Genomic DNA, 17363 nt, shown 5'->3' on the forward strand with positions numbered 1-17363 from the left:
CCATTTACAGTAGTGTGCTTTAAAAGATGGTATGGCACAATAATTGCTGTTTACATATCCTCAAGCTATCCTATGTTTAAATAGAGATTTCCCTAAATACACATACTGGTTTGCAGCCATGCCCATAAGTTAAATTTGCAAAAGAAGAAGCGGGCTTGAATCAAGATATGATTAACTAAAAATATCTTTCAATCTAAATGCGGATAGTTGTTTAAAAAATCAATAAACACTGATAGTTGTTTAATCTTACAACTTTTATATATTGTATCCCTAATTGTAGCTGCGAAGAGAAAACAACTTACTCAGCAGACAAAGAATCTAATTCTGTGGGAAAGAATAGAGCCAGCAGATTGACATCTGTGCATTATGCAAATAGAAGAATAGAAAACAAGTAGGTCCTAATAAGCAGCTCCTATTCAGATGGAAAAGGGGAGTGGGAGAAAGACTCTTCTCAGATAATTATTAAAGTTGGGAGGGCACTTCTTCACAGGGTGCATCCCAGGGAGGACTAGTTTGTTTTGGCTTGCTTCCTCAAGTGGAAATTTAAGTGTGAATTAAAAAATGGCATGCTGAGTTTGAGAAACGGCTTCTTCTCTCTTTGCCAAAGAGCAGCATTGGGCAGAGGGCAACATGTCATTGATTTTGAAGCTCCAGTGCACTTTGTATACCCTTATGGTGAATAGTAAGTAGTTTAGTGCTGTTTACAATAGAAACTTTATGAATAATGTTAATAAATAGAGTGTTTGTACTGCTGCTCCTCTAACTTGACAGAATGTTGCCACCTGCTTCTAAATATGTTTGATTAACACTAAAAACACTGCTTATTAAGAAATAAAGAGAGCAAATTTATTCTCAAAGGAAAACTTACGCACATGTAAAGCTTATTTTACATATGACAACTTTTTCTAAATTAGCTCATATATGTAAGGTTCATCGCATTTTAGAGATTTGAAAGGTAACATACTAATAGCATCTTTATGACAAGTGTTATGCGTCACGCTAAAACTTGACAAAAGAGAATGTGATAAGGTTTTTAGAAGATAGGACAGTTCAAAGTGGATAAATAGTCTGGATAATGAGAGTACGCAAGGCACACTCAGCAACTCAAGCCTACACTACATATGCAGTAAACTCAATTTATAGACCAGGTGACATTTAAATTGTCCACTGATGACCTGTGTAATTCAATAAGAGCAATGCTTAGTGAGTTTCTGGAATCACTGAATAAAAATCATGACTAAGCTTTTAAAATGAAAGATTCAAAATCCAAATGACATTTGTGAAAGGGAAGAGACAGGAGTGTTTTTCTGTAAGGATATGTGAGGTAAGTCAAGCCTTAATAATAAACAGGAGAAGAAGAGAAAACATAACTACAGTTTGGAGCACCTAATGTGTGCCAAGCACTAAGGACTTCATGCATCCTATTTCCAATCCTCAAGACAGTACCACAAGCTAAGTGTGATACTCCCCTTTTTTACAGAGTAGTGAAAAATGTTTGAGAATTTAGGTGACTCATTAGAGTTCTTTTTCCTCTCTTAGTACATAGTTCAGTGCACAAATAAGAAATCACTCACTGTCAAAATACTGAAGCTGTCTTTCTACAATCTTTAGACCTGTCAGAGTTTTACTTTTGTAAAGGATCTTGGCTCCAATCTTAGCAATTCAAAAAAGATACAAGAAACACATAAAGGGTTAACAGATTAATTTTTAAAAAGTGAGAACTGAGAAAGGCTTTTTGATGTTAAATTTCAATCCATAGTAAATATGTCTCCCCCACAAGGACTAAGTTCATAATGGGCTTTCATAATTCTAGTAGGCTCCAGGAGTTGGGTTGCAAAACATGATATTTCATATGACTTTAGCCTTTTGTCTAAGGGAAGCTGTAGGATTTTACAAGATATCAGTGGCAGAAATAGCTCTCTGATTCTTGGAACCTTAGTGTATCTTAAGGAAGTGATGAGCTGCTCACTCTGCAACACTGCAGCCCACGTGGATGACCATGGAGAAATTCTCTGGGCCCTGTTGGCAAGTGACTCTCAGCCTCTAATGGAAGCAAATTATATACTTTCTAAAGTGACAATATCACTCTAGTAATGTGCAGATAAAGTGTTCCAATGGAATCTAATAGCTCACACTTGCCAGAAACATTAAAATAATTGTTTCATCCTACTATTTTTTCTTCTTTTTTGGCAAAGTGCTACTTCATGTAGCAGTAGGTTTTTTTAAAGAAGGTAGCAAAAACTATAGCAGGACGGAGAAACTACAAAGGCAATATTCTCCCTCTACTAATTCTAATGTATGACTGCTGAAATAACACTGCAGCCTGGAAAGCTGCCTTCTACTAGAACATTTGTGGATAATTGAACTCTTGCTCATTGTTCAAAAGGTCATGAGGTTTGAGTGGGCCCTTTTTCTTTTGGTAAATTATTCAGCTTGAGTATTTATTAGCCTGTCAAAAGGAAAGTATTGTATGAACTGTCTCTGTTGCTCTCCAGTGTTTCCTAATTTGATTGTATTCTTTTCTGTGCATAAACTTGGCAGGAAATTTCCATCTCTCTTTCTCAAATTCCAATACGGAGACCTCTCTTCTTTGCTCTTTGCTGTATAAATCCGCCTCATGGATCAAATAGACATGAATGAAGTCAATGAGAAAAAATTATAATACTGATTGAATGGAGAGTTTGGGCTGGATATTTTTGTTTCAAGCCTGATCAGATCTTTGTTGTTATTAATATTTTGGAGCATTTAAAGGAATCTACAATAAAAAGAGTGGAGCTAATTTTGAAGGAATGGCTAGTATGAGAATACCCAGTCATCTATAATATAATAGAATGGAAAAATCCTACTCCCCAGCCCTAAATCTACCAAAGTAGTATCTGCACAATATCTACATGCTTTAGTGTAGTTAGTAGATCCAAAGACCCCAATCCTCAACACAATTGGGCTTGCAAACTGCCGGTTTTCATTACTACCCACATCATCTTCTATCCAAACTTGGTAGCACTTCCTAACTGCCTCTTGTATCAAATGGTGCCTGAGAAGAACTTAAGAGAAGCTCACGAGAAAACAAAGACTGGCTGAATTTGTGAAAATATATTCCACATGCAGCTTGCATTGCAATCTTTATACCTAACTACCTACATAAAATTGAAGACCCTTTTTATCGCTTTCAGATGAGATAATCCCTTCAAAATTTTTGTCCTTTTTCCCGGTGAGCAATTCTCTCTTCCTATCAATCAGAAATGTTTATTTATGGATCATCTTGGTTATACCTGGAACTAAGTTAGATGTTACTTCACTTCCTCTTCTTCATTTAACCTTTACAACAGTCATATGGGTCAGCCATATTACAGAGGAAGTGGAGATACAGAACTAAGTCACTTTCTCGAGGTACCATCTTTCATAGATGGCAGGGCCATGATTTGAACCTAGATTTAAATGACTCCAAAGCCCAGCCTCTAATTTATTTCCATGTCACATAAAGGCAGGGCTGATTTAAGACTCAGTGATACTGGAAAAGAAGCATTCGATCTCAAAGGGCCTGTGGGTACATGAAATGCTACCAATTCAATTCATCCAATAGATATTACTTTCCATGATAATACAAAGTTCACCAGTATGTACACCTACTGCTTCTAGTTTCATTGTCCTTGTCTGTTACATATTTCCACCTCATTCTCCTGGCATCTCTTTTATTTTCTGTCTCCCTCCGTGTCTATAATTACTGATTTGACCCAGGTCCTGCCTTCATTCCAGGTTTGCATCTCAGGTTCTGTAATCCTGAGCCCTCAGCTGCTCGGATTCCTCTCTACTACTCAAGTAGATGAGACATGAATAGCTTTGAACTCCCAAAAACTTGCTTACATACTACTTTGGCATTTCAAGTGCTGGCTTTGACTCATCAAGGCCTGATACTCACCAATCAACAGAAAACTTCCATCTGGACTCAAGACAAGCCTCAGGCAGTGAAATAGAAACTATAGTCTTCAGTGTGTTTCTTGACCTATGGTTGACGTTTTACTATAAAATCCTCAAACCCTAATGTTGCAGTTACTTTAGTTCATCTCAAAACCAGCTACAGATAGATGGTGGGAAAATATAGGTTGGACAGTTTTAATTTCACCCCTAGGCTTTTTTTATTTTTACTGGAGACTCATCTCCCCTCCCCTTGCTACTTTTAAATTGTGAACCTCTGTAGTCATGTATCCTGGAGGAAGGAACAGATCCCACTACTTGATGGAATATAAAGGAGTATCACAGAATTTGTGATTATCTTTTTTTTAGAGAGAAGGTGAAAGTGTACCCTCAAGCAGCGAGAGGGGGGAAAGAGAGAGGAAGAGAAAGGATTTTTTTTTTTCTTTTCTTTTTTTTTTTTTTTTTTTTTAGAGAGAGGGAATCTTGAGTGCACCTTCAGTGCATAGCCCAATGCAGGGCTTGATCTTACAACCCTGAGATCATGACCTGAGCTAAAACCAACAGTCCAGTGCCTAATAAACTGAGCCACCCAGGTGCTCCGTGTGACTTTTTTTAATCTGCCCTACTTCCTATTCTCTATATCTGTTTCTCCCTGGATTTTCTTTCTGTATTTCTACACTAAATCTAAAAATCTGAACTCAGAGATTAAAGTAATTGGTAAAATCCTTTGGTCTAGTTTAATTCCATTCATTCACTCATTAATACACTTTTTTAAATCTGTTGCATGGTTAAGTATTATTAGAAGCAATGATTAAAAAGCAGTCAAAATGTACTTTTCAAAATATGGATTTTGTTGCTTGGTTTTTAATCCTATCTCCACTATAAATTGTGAAATCTTGAGTAATTTATTTAAGCTGACTTTTAATTTCCTCTTCTCTAAGTGAAGATTAAAAAGCCTATATTATGTGGATATTATAAACATTGAGATATTATATGTAAAATGCTAAGCATATTGTCTTGTACTCCAAAACAGTCTAGCAAAAAGAAGAATAGTTATGATCAATAGCTATATGTTCCTAAACAAGCAATCTATTATTTCTGGGACTACATATATATATATATATATATATATATATACATGTATATATATATATATATATATATATAGGTTTTTATTATGTATAACTAAGAAACTTGATTTTTTTTTTTTAATTTTTATTTATTTATGATAGTCACAGAGAGAGAGAGGCAGAGACACAGGCAGAGGGAGAAGCAGGCTCCATGCACCGGGAGCCCGATGTGGGATTCGATCCCGGGTCTCCAGGATCATGCCCTGGGCCAAAGGCAGGCGCCAAACCACTGCGCCACCCAGGGATCCCAAGAAACTTGATTTTTGGTTATACTTCTGGTTATTACTTATTACAGGGGAAAAATACAAATCTAAATCAGCAAAGGGAAAAAAGCACATGGATAAAATTCTAAGAGAAACTAGGCACAAGCTTCCAGTTATCTCCTCTCAAAGGAGTAACATGGGGACACATTATTAAGATAAACTTATCTGGACAAACTGATATAGCATGGCCCACGGCCTTGGGCATACAGAAACATTCTTACTAAGTAGAATGTTCTAGGAGTTCAGAAGTTATCTCCCAGGAGTGTGAAGACAGGCCTTTCTCTGGGATGTGAAGGTTTTGAGACACCTAGGCCTATTGTGATAACCCTTCCCTTACCATAAAGTACTATGAGATGCTACTAATAGGGGAAACTGGGTGTAAAGCATATGGGAATTTAGTATGTTGTTCTCAATTTTTCTGTCATTCTAAAATTGTTCTAAAAATTAGTCTATCAAATTAAAATCCAATTAGATTATAGAAGTTGGTAAATATTTGAGCTGAAAATATTTTAAGATATCTTTAAATTATTTTATCTAATTGAGATTCTAGCATAAGGATTCTGTTGCATTGCCTTGGCCTAATACTTTTAAAATTTCTATTGTACTTGTCTTTATAAGGAAAAGACTGAACTTTTTTTCATCAACATTAGCTTTTATTATTCATAACAACCAAAAAGTGGAAAAAATCCAAATGTCCATCAACAGATGAATGGATCAATAAAATGGAATGTTGGTCAGTCATGAAAGAGAAGTGATATATGCTACAACAACATTGGGAAAACCTTAGGCTCAGTGAAAGCAGATAGACACAAAAGAGCACATATTTTATGATTTATATAAAATGTGAAGAATAGGGAATTCCTGGGTGGCTCAGCGGTTTGGTGCCTGCCTTTGGCCCAGGGTGGGATCCTGGGGTCCCGGAATCGAGTCCGCATCGGGATCCCAGCGTGGAGCCTGCTCCTGCCTGTGTCTCTGCCTCTCTCTCTCTCTATGTCTATCATGAATAAATAAATAAAATCTTTAAAAAAATGTGAAGAATACCCAAGTCCAGAGACCAAAAATAGATTAGTACTTTCCAATCAATGAAGAGATAGGGAAATGGGGAGTAACTGATAATGGGTATGGGCTCTTTCTTTGGGTAATGAAAATATTCTGGAATCAGGTAGTGGTAATGGTTACACAACTTTGTGAACATGCTAAAAACCAATTTTAAAAGATGGATTTTATGGTATGTAACTTATATTTCAATTTTTAAAAACTAGCTTCCTCACAAATTATCAGAGTAAGTTTCACTAATATCTGCTCTATTTTTTGTACACTAGATTGGCAGGAATATCAAATGTCTAAATAAATGCAATCCTTATATGTCTAAATATTCCCTTCATATACTTTTCTTAACCTACTTCCTTTCTCATTCCACTCCACAGATATGTACACAATCCTTTACCTTTATAGGGTATCATAAAGACGAAGGTATTAGAAATTCTCCTCTCAGATATTCTAGCATTGTTGCAACAGTGAAATTTTTATTATGATCATCACAGCTTATTAGGTCTTGTAATAGGTGGATAAAATAGATTGAGTTGCATGGTATTACAGATAGGAAATAGAATCCAGCTGCTGCATTTCTTTCTGCTCTAATTTATAGTTTTATAAGTAATTGCTATTAATTTAGTGTGACGTAACTGAAAAAAACTAAGGGATGTCTTGTTCTTTTTTTTTTTTTTTTTTTTGCATCATTACATAATTGTGTGCTGTGATAGGCTTAAACTTGCTGAATGTACACACAGAAGCCTGGACATTTTTTTTACTATGGAAAACATTGAAAACTCCTTGCTTTAATGGAGTTTGATAATGTATATTGTGACAAATGTACTTTGTAATTTTAATATAGCAAGACTGGATTTTTTTCCTCAAATTAATTATCTGTGTAGCTTGGCTTTATGATGGACTCATTTCTAATCAATTATTTGTATCTCAATTTTTACTGGTATTAAAATAATCCATAGTATAAGCAAACCTTAAAAATTTCTGTGTAGCATATAAGAGAATTAGCTTTGAAGATCTTATCTTCCACTTGCAAGTTTATGGAAATGCAACTATATTAAAATAAATAAAAAAGTAAAAGAATTATTTGTCTTACAAAATGTGTGATTATTTTGATGGCATTATGAAATACTTTTTTGTTTTTAATGGAAGGGATCCAATCAAGGTACTTTTAAACTAACACTGCATACACAAAATACATTGGCTAGTAATATTCTTGATTTATAAACAACCAACTCTCATCCCTTCCTTCTGAATTTAAAATGCTGAGGTTATCATACTTGTTTAAACCTTTTGGGGGTATAAGGCATGGAGATTAAGCCTGCACAAAAGTGTACATATATTCATATACTTAAGGTTTTGGCTTTCCTTTAGAGTTCTTAGTATCTAGCTTTTATTTTTATTTTATTTTAATATTTTTTCTAGTTTTTATTCGTAGAAGTAGATGTTGTACAGTAAAAAAAAGATGTTAGGTTCTTTGCACATTGAGATATAATTGATATATAGCATACTAATTTCAAGTGTACAATGATTGGAGATATGTATATATGAAATGATCACCACAATAAGTCTACTTAACATCCATCACGATGCATATCTTTTGGACAGGTTTTAACTATTAATAGCTGATTCTTTTGATGTTTTCTATAAACTATTTCTTAGATAACAAAGTCTAATATCTGATTTCGGTCAGCCTATCTCAGCGAAACAAGATATGCCGATCATATTCAATAGGATTTTTGACCATTAGTCAAATGTAACCAAGTAAAAATGTTTTCACAAAGTCATATCTTGCTAATTGACATTGTACTGACTGTAGAGAAAACCAAACCTGTATGATCCAAGTTAGATTTTCCTTTGAGAAAAGTTATTTGTGAATGTTCAGTTCTAGCCAAGGCAGTTTTTACTTTCAACTTTTTATTAATTTTAGTATATGTGCTGCTGAAGCAAAGACTGAATTTTTATTAATATCCCCTCCTTGGTTTATCTCTTTTTTTTTTTTTTTTTTTTTGGTTTATCTCTTTTTCATGTCACCATATCTGTTCATTTTCCAGTCTGAAATTCACCAGAATAGTTCTCTAAAATATGAAACACCTGATTGGATAAATGGATTGAAAAATAAAAGTAGCTTTAACTTGAAGTTTAAAGCAAAATGCAGTTTTGCCATAGATTTTAACTTATTTTCCTAAGTTGGTATACTGAAAGCATTGCACTAAAGTACAACATGAAAAAATGTTCTTGTCCCATATCTATATCCTATTTCATGGAAATTGTGTCAGCTGGCCTCAGCATCAATATTGAATATGCATACGTATGTGGGTAGAGGCACGCAGTCACAGTAGGCCATGTTATTGGCTAATTCAAGTAGACTGTAGTAAGTGGCATAAGCAGTAGGGAGCCTGATAGGTTCATGTGGTTGAAACTTTTCTTACCTCAGGATACTGACTTTACACAGAAATGCCTGTCAGGGTGGAGAAGGAACCAAAGAACTATTTTTCCTTTAAATAAGAGTATTTGCAAATATAAAGCTAAATCAAACAGAACTATTAGAGCAAGTAACAGGAAAGGCTAAACGACCTTTTCTATTTTTCCTAATTTAGACTTATATAACTTTAAAATAATCTTTAAGGTATTCACATTGTTTAATTAAATAAGGAGGCCATCAGCCTGAGGTGGCTGTAATGCCTTGGTATCCTACGTAAATAAACCAAAACCTAAGTCAGAGTCAATGCACTCAAACTGAGAAAATGAAATTTAAAAATAAGCCATCACAAACAGCTAGGTAGGCTCTCCCAGCAACAGCTTAAGTTATAGCCAACAAGATAATTTCCTTGCTTTGCTTCTCTATGAAAAAGCCTCCTCTAGCTCCTGTTGATGAAGCACTCCTAATCATCTTTGGAAAAGAAAAAAAAAAAAAATCATCTTTGGTTTGGCCTTGCCTGATTCCAATCCATGTAATGTATGCTCAGACATACTCTTGAAGAAAAAAAAAAAAAAAGTTTAACTCGCCTCAGTTTACCTTCTAATAACACTAAAAGATTAACTGTACTGTTCTTTTAAAGCAGCCACGTACAATGCAATGTGGTATGCCTTGTAACTGAATGCACATTTTTCTTTTTTTTTTTTTTTAATTTTTATTTATTTATGATAGTCACAGAGAGAGAAAGAGAGGCAGAGACACAGGCAGAGGGAGAAGCAGGCTGCATGCACCAGGAGCCCGACGTGGGATTCGATCCCGGGTCTCCAGGATCGCGCCCTGGGCCAAAGGCAGGCGCCAAACCGCTGCGCCACCCAGGGATCCCTGAATGCACATTTTTCAATGATCTCTTTTAATCCTTTCTAGTAATCTCTTAATCATCTCAATTTATTTTGGTACACCTTTACAAGATTCTGGATTAGCGGGTTTTATTCCTGCTTAACAAAATTGGGCACACGGGCTTCTTAAAGCGGACCAGGAACGTTCCTTTGAAGGGCTGCAAATAAATCCATGACAGCCTCCCTTAGAGTGAGGGACTTAAACTTGATCCACGGATCTGCACCACGAACTTCCGAAAGGTGGATTACCGCGGGAGATGTGATGACCTCATTCTTCCGAAGGCGGTTCAGGATCAGATACAGCAAACTGGGCGGCATCCTCAATTTCCTGTCTCACTTCCACACCGATTCGCCTCGCCGCTTCGGTGCTGGCGAGCTGTTTGCCCTCCTGTCCTCGAGCAGCCTAATGGGCTCGCTGCTCTCCACGTCTTCGGGGCGCGGTCCCAGGGTGGCTCAGGCTGTGTCCGCGCTAAGGGCAGGCCTGCAGCTCCATCCCTACGGGCCCCTTTTCGGATGGGCTGTCGGCCGCTGCAAACTTAGCTGCCTCCCGAGCTCACAGGACATCCCCTCCCCCCACCGTCGGTCCCGGGGCCCTGGCGACAGCCGTGCGCATCCCTGATTGGCAGCGCCATCGCCGCGGAGCGGCCCACAGACGTCTTGGCTCCCCCAGTACCTCCAGGCCTGCGCGACGCCAGCTCCCAGGGCAACCGGGGTCGCCGCCCTAGGAGGTCCCGGCCGACCCGCGTGTGCATCGCGCCCCCTTTCGCTCGAGCTCCGCCCCCGCCCACCGGGTCAGCTCTGCGAGAACCGGTCGCACGGAGATTCCACGAGGGGAGCTCGAGCCCTGAGCCCGACAGGAGGTGCTGGCGACCGGTGGGGCTGATCCCGGCCTCCAGGCCCACGCGACACCTTCCTGACCGTCGCACAAGTGACCGAATCCACGGATACAGCTGATCCGCCTTCAGGTCCGGGCGATGCGAACAACTAACTGCACCGCCCGGTAGCATCTGAGCCCATCCTCCCGGGTGAGCACGGTTGTCACCGGGCCGGGGCGGGCGGGGGGGGGACCCCTCTAATCGATAAAGATCGCACTTCTTAATTGCAAACGTAGCACCGTGTGCAGAGTTACAGGGTGCCACCAGCACCCTCAGGCGCCCAGGGGTCCCGCTGCCCTCGCGGCCTCCCTCCGGGGCCTCCCTCTGCGCCAGCGCCCAGCAGCGCCACCGTGACCGCGCTGGCGACACAGGCCGCGCCCCCGCGCCCCATCACCGGGTGGCCAGCCCCGGGCCTTCCAACCACATTGCGTAAGGTCGCCACCTGACCGTACAACACCCCGATTCTAAGCAGTGCCCTAGTCATTGCTAAAACCTAATAACGAGAGTCCCTTCTCCCTGCTAAACACCACAGCAGAGCATCCTGACCCTGGATCAATGGAAGGGATCAATGGAAGGGGGGGGGGTCCCCCAAGACACACGAAGGTTCTGACAGGTTGGGCCCAAGATAGTCTTACCAGTGTTTCTTTAAAGTCTTTAAAAAAAGTTCTTAGAATATGTATGAACATTGTATCCTACTCCATAATATACCATATTTATCTTAATGTAAAAAGAAAGATGCAAATTATTCATGATTTACATACTTGACTTTAAAAACACACACTTCTAAAAGAGAAGTTGGTGTTCCAAAAGAATATGGCACATTTATTCTATGGTTTCTAGTGCTTGTGTCACCTGAGGGGAGGGTCTGGGGGAGGCAGTTGATGATACCTAAACCCCAACCATAGAATGACAGTCTAAACCCAATAATAAGCTTTGCTTGGTGTGGAAAGTGTGGAGGTAGGGTTGAGATGCAGATTGTGGGTAACCACCACCAAGTTTTTGATGTGGCACTTTTCCTCATCTTATAATAATCCTGAATCATGTCCATTTTTATTCTGATTTTCTAATTTGCTTTCTTTTTTTTTTTTTTTTTTTACCTGTCTTTACCTTGTCAGGCCTTCAACCCAGGTCTTCTGGGTTTCCACAGAAAACATCAAGATGCAGGTGGCTTTTATATCGACCTAAATTGATTCAGTCTTAGTCCAGGATATGGAGAAGCATTTTCTTATGGTACTTCTTTATAGTAATCATTAGAAAGTGTAACTGTGTAAGGTGACTCTCTATATAATATACAATTTGGACTGAAAGAGACCTATAGAGTTTGCTTAAGTCACCGGTAACAGTTCAGTTACCGGTGTCATAGGACAAAAGAAATTGAAGGTCTAGGGTTACAGAGATCACATATCATTTTCCTTTTTTGTGTTTTTACTAGGAAGGTGATTTTTGTACCCTAATAAGCCACAGTCATATCCAGGGATCTGGTTCTATTTAGACTACTAAGCAATTTACCTCAATGCATCCTCTGTTTTATATCCACTGCCTGTTTATAAATAAAGACACAAATAAAATGCAAAATCCGTGTGTGTAAATAAATCCTTACCCAAATTTCCCTATGACATGTCCAAAGCAGCTGGCTTCTCTAGGTATCCTTGCAGGTGTTATTTTGAACACTTCTTTTGACACTCTGGCAGGAAGTAGAGCTTGTTAAAAAGTTACAGTATCTCTTAAAACTTGATCCTCCCCCACCTTCCCAGTCCAGCCATCATAATGGGCCTCCTCTTTTTGCTCAACTTAAAATTCTGCTGTTGCAATTCATGGTCTTGCTGTGTTATTTGCTCTCTCTTTCATAGTTAGCCTCTCTCCGCTGTTCTCTTTCATTCCTTCAGGTATTGGACATCTCCAGGGAGCATTATCTCCATGAGAATGAGAAAAATGACACTGCAGGATGGAACAGTGGTGTTAATGGGTCACTGAGTGACAGCTGAGCCTTCTCTCAGAGGTATCAGCCAGGCTAGCACCGCCAGGAACACAAGAGCTATCCAGTAAAGTGTGCCAATTTAATCTTGTCCTAGGTAGTCTGGGCTGCAAAGATAGAGCTCCCCTTAAAAGCCCAGTGTGACGAGGCTAAACCCGACTCATGCCAAAGGAGAACATGCAAAGATGCTAACTGGAAAATACCTGTGCCACAGGTCACTACAGAAGATAGCCCTTTTTTTGCTTGTTTGTTTGTTTGTTTAGCCAACAGGCTGTGGTCAAGATAATACATAATAAAATATGAAAATCCAGGGGCCTCTTGGACATCATATAGAGTTAACCTATATTAACCTAGATTCAACTTAAAGACAGATGCAATCATATTTATAGAATATGATATCCAAGTATTTCCCCTAAACAGATTAATTCTAATGATTTTTTTTTTTTGCATTTTTATTTGTCATGTTCCTAAACCCATCCACATTTTTTAAATAAAAGTGGAATTTCCAGACAGCAGTGTAAAAGTTGAATATTCACCAAGGAGCTCCTGAGCTGCTGAGCTTCTCCTCTTATCTGCCCTCAGCTACACAGGATTTCAGGCGCTGCATGGATGACAGAGCCGAGAGTGGTATACTTTTCTTCACATAATTTATTTTTCATCCTGTCATTGTTCAATACCATGTTTATTACCAAACAGAACTAATAGTCATCTACATGCTCACCACTGAAATGCTGTTCGCAATTAAAATCTCCATAAATTCTAAGTTTTAATTAACGCCAAATCTTACTTCTAATCTATTTGAAATTAAAGGAAAACAGATGAGCACTTTTATAAGGCCAATGGTCGACTTTACATTTAATTAATAAAAACCTAATAAAATTGAAGCCAATGATTATAGTAGCAGTCATTCACATCAGTATGACAGAATTTCACATTTCATGTCTAATGGTTGATACTCCAGGAGCATTTCTGAATCTATCTTAAAAGTGTCACCCCTTTGCATCAATAGTATGTAAAATATTTTTTAATAAGTAACAAGGAAATGTAAAAAAATAAATAAATAAACAGTGATTTGAAGATACTTGAATTCTTCCAGCAATAATTGCTCTTTTTTGCCAAATGTTAAGTGAAGAAAACTGTTAAAAAGTGAATATGTTCTAGATAAATAATATCAAGTCTCATGATATGATTAATAGCAGTGCATTTTTTTCTTAGCTCTAAGATTTGGTAATTAAGAGTGATGAGCAAGAACTTGGTGAAAAAATTAAGACTTATATATAACTTGGAGAAGAATTTTTCCCATTTGATCTATTACTTTATCTCCCTTGGAGAAAAGGGAAAATGTCAGTACCATATATTCTGCAATCAAGCAAAGTTCCTATTTAATGTTATAATAAGCACGATTATTTCAGAATAGTTCAGAGCCCTGGGCAACCAATATATATATATTTTTTCTTCTCACCCCCATGAAAATTCTGAAGTATTGTTAAATAAAATTCAGGACAAATTATCATGACAAGAACATTTGATTAAAAACAAGATGTGAAGTGAGAGTGCTCTTCATTCCACCCAGATAATGATGGTGTTAGAAAAGGAAAGATATTATGGGTTAATTTTTAGTAGCAACTAATAAAGCCACCATCTTTCTCCTGCTGGACGAGCAAAATCACGTGAGTCGTCATGCTCTTAGCACATAACCCTCTATCCTAAAACTTTGAGACCAGGGTCTAGCAGAAAATGATAAAAGGGATCATAACACAAAACTATAAAACTTTTCAAACTTTTAATAAGCTTCCGATAATTAAAGCTGTAATTGAATATGGCCAAGTCAGATAGAAATAAAAATTCATGTATAACTCGGTGTTAAGATTTAGTATGGCTTCATGTCTCAACCAGTAAAGGATGAATAAAGGTGTCAAAAGTTGTGGACTCATTTCTGCTCAGCATAATCCGCATTCAGAATAAAAATCATCAATTCAAAACATATTTCTAATAAATCAAAACAGATTCAACAAAGCCTAAGTCAGAGGTAGGTCTATCTGCATTTCTTCCAAAAAGTGTCATTTATGCTTTCTGGGAAAGTGTTTTGTTCTGAAGATTTCAATTCTCAAATAATTAAAAACTCATGTCCCAAATTGTTAATCTTTAAATAACATAAATTTTCCCTAATAACCTTAATTTTAATAGCAATAAAGTATATATTAAGTGTGATAGTGAAAATAAACTGTATATCCAATAATGAAATGAGGGCTTCTCTCCTCTGTATAGTTTTTCATAATAGATTAGTATCTCTTAACTGTACCATATTTGATGTTTTCTTTATAAATGACCTCCAACAACCCTTCTTCCCAACAACTTTGGGTAAACTCTTACCTTTTTCTAGTACCGGTATGCAGTAACAAAGTTAGCATATTTTTTTCTCTTCACCTTACTTCTTTGAAGACCTGAGTCACTGAACTAGGTTTAGAGAGACAAAGGAATATTGGCAAAATTCCAGGGCACTGCTGCCCCCTAGAAGGAAGTTTGAGCAGCACATTTAGCCATTACAGGCAAATCATTGGGAAAAAGAGCAGTCTGAGAAAGAAGGCAAATCTTGCACCCCACTTTAACAACCTCCTGCTGGCCACGTCATCAGTTTTCTTTGCCCTATTCCTATCTAAGTGTGGGCACAGTGCTGCCTATTACATCCTAAACCTAGATCCTCGTAGAGTCCATGGCTCACTCTCCAGAGTTCCTTGCAAATATGTACAGATATAAAGCACAATTCCCTTGGCAAAATAATACCTTTTGAAAAATGAAGGTGAAATTTTAAGCTATCATATGCATTAATTTGAGATTCAAGGCACTGTTGTATATACTACACTGGTAGGTGATATCCTTGCAGATCTTTGCTGGAGATACAAAGTGTGTTCATATGATCCTCATAGAACCAGGTAAGGAAGGCAGTTTCTAGCATTCTCAATTATCTGTGTGAAGAAAGTGAGGCATAGAGAGTTTAGGTGGAAGGGAAAAATTACAAAGCCAGTAAAAAAAAAGTGTAATATTTATTCTTCACTTTTGCTGCACATATAATCAAGTGCTTTCCTTCTGTATGTCCCCTTTGTGTACTAAGTTGTAGAGATGCAATGATGACATTCAATTAGATTTTCCTCAACTTAATCCAGTTCATATGGAAGTGCTGTGCTATGAGCTTTCCCAGATTTTCTGGCACTGGGCACAGAAAAGGACACATCATCATTGAATGACAGAAGAAGCGACACATGAGCAGCTGTTATAGAGGCAATAAAACTAATGTATTGCAATCCAGGCAATGGTTACAATGACAGTTTGTCTTTATTAGGATCAATGATGAACAAATTAAAAATAGAGTACTGTCAAACTACAACATTCAAAACAGAACACTCTAATTTTGTAAAGTTGTGTTGTCTTCTTTAATTTGGTAATACAGCAGAGCTGAAAAGGCACACTGGGAAATATGAAAATCAGGATCTCATAATTATGCAATACGTTATGAATATGAATGGCGTTTCTCCAAGCAACCTAAGACAATGCTGTAGATGTTTTATGGAGCTTTCTGTGCGTGAGAATCTTTCTGTTCCCACGGACCCACTGTGTATCTAGAGTCTAAGATATTTCCATAGTACCCAATACTGTAAATCTAACAGGCCACCATGGGAGAAGCCTCAGAGAGGTTTTTAAATAAGAGGCCCAATAAACATCAACCATATCGGTAAACGAAGATAGGACGCAAGAAGAGCTTTTAGGCTCAAACATGTGAGGCACTCATCAAAAGCACCATATTCAGAAAGCAAGATTATTGCTGGATTATAGAGGAATTTAATAAGCTCCTATCAGGGCCTCCAGCTGGCTATGCTGCTTCCATTCTCTTAGGCCATGAGCATCATACTGGAGTTTATGATGAGTTTCTCCAAAAACTCTTAACCTTTATCTGCCCTCATCTGGCCCAATAAAATTATCATCTATTTACAAGAATGCATTATAATTTTTAAAGAGATTTTCCATATTTTATGGAAATTTTCCATATGGAAAATTTGGAAAATTTTATGAAATGTATCATATCTCCATTGACTTGAGGAGAAGCAGATCCAATGTGGTTAATGATCCGTGTAAACATTGGATATATCCTCAGGTCATACATCTAGGTCATGGAGAGCCAGTCTCACCTTCTGATCCAGTGTTCCTTGTCTTACACATACTACACTGCTCCCTGCAACCCAGCTGCCTATCTTCTGGTGAAGTTTTATATTTATCAGATCTTGCTTCCCACTAATTTCAATAGAGGAGGAGTTCTCATCTTATCTGGAAATCTAACTCCTCAGCCCTTGCCACACAACCTGCTGTTTGCCCATAATGAGATACCCCTCTCACTTGTGTGTTGCCCCCCACCAGAAAATCAGCAGTTCTGTCTTCTCCTTTGGCCCTCTTTCATGCTCATATTTCCTTAACTCTGAAAGAAGATACCTGAGTGGCCATTGTCTCTTTTAGATCTCATCCTAGAGTGTTCCTTTTATCTAGTCAAGCTCCACAAACAGGCAGCCCGTCTCCACGGTCTCCATTTACTTTTCTCTAATTGCTTCCATATGCTTCTACAATCTGTGTCATCAACAATGAACTGAAATTTCTCACATCAAGGACTTGGCTAAATGTAATGACAACTTTGTATTATCAATCTTTGGAACTCTCCACCACATAACATAAGTGTTTCTCCACAGATATTATCTTACCCTAACTTTGGGGGGGGGTCATGTTCTTATGTTGCTTATACCCCAAACTTCATTTCCTGATATGTCAACCATGACCCAAAAAAGTAAATGTGGGTCTA

The 17363-nt window shown here is 37.9% G+C and overlaps 1 protein-coding gene across 1 annotated transcript; it reads right to left on the minus strand.

The window, feature by feature from the left end:
- Window positions 1-10165: 10165 nt before the first annotated feature.
- PDHA2 (pyruvate dehydrogenase E1 subunit alpha 2) lies at window positions 10166-17014 on the minus strand. Its single transcript, XM_038582459.1, is given in 7 exon segments — window positions 10166-10378; window positions 10381-10457; window positions 10460-10536; window positions 10538-10580; window positions 10583-10715; window positions 10717-10869; window positions 17003-17014. Coding segments are annotated over 7 exon segments (708 nt in total).
- Between the last annotated feature and the right edge of the window lie 349 nt (window positions 17015-17363).

This window comes from Canis lupus, chromosome 32 (assembly GCF_011100685.1).
Source record: "Canis lupus familiaris isolate Mischka breed German Shepherd chromosome 32, alternate assembly UU_Cfam_GSD_1.0, whole genome shotgun sequence".
Classification (NCBI taxonomy): Eukaryota; Metazoa; Chordata; class Mammalia; order Carnivora; family Canidae; genus Canis; species Canis lupus.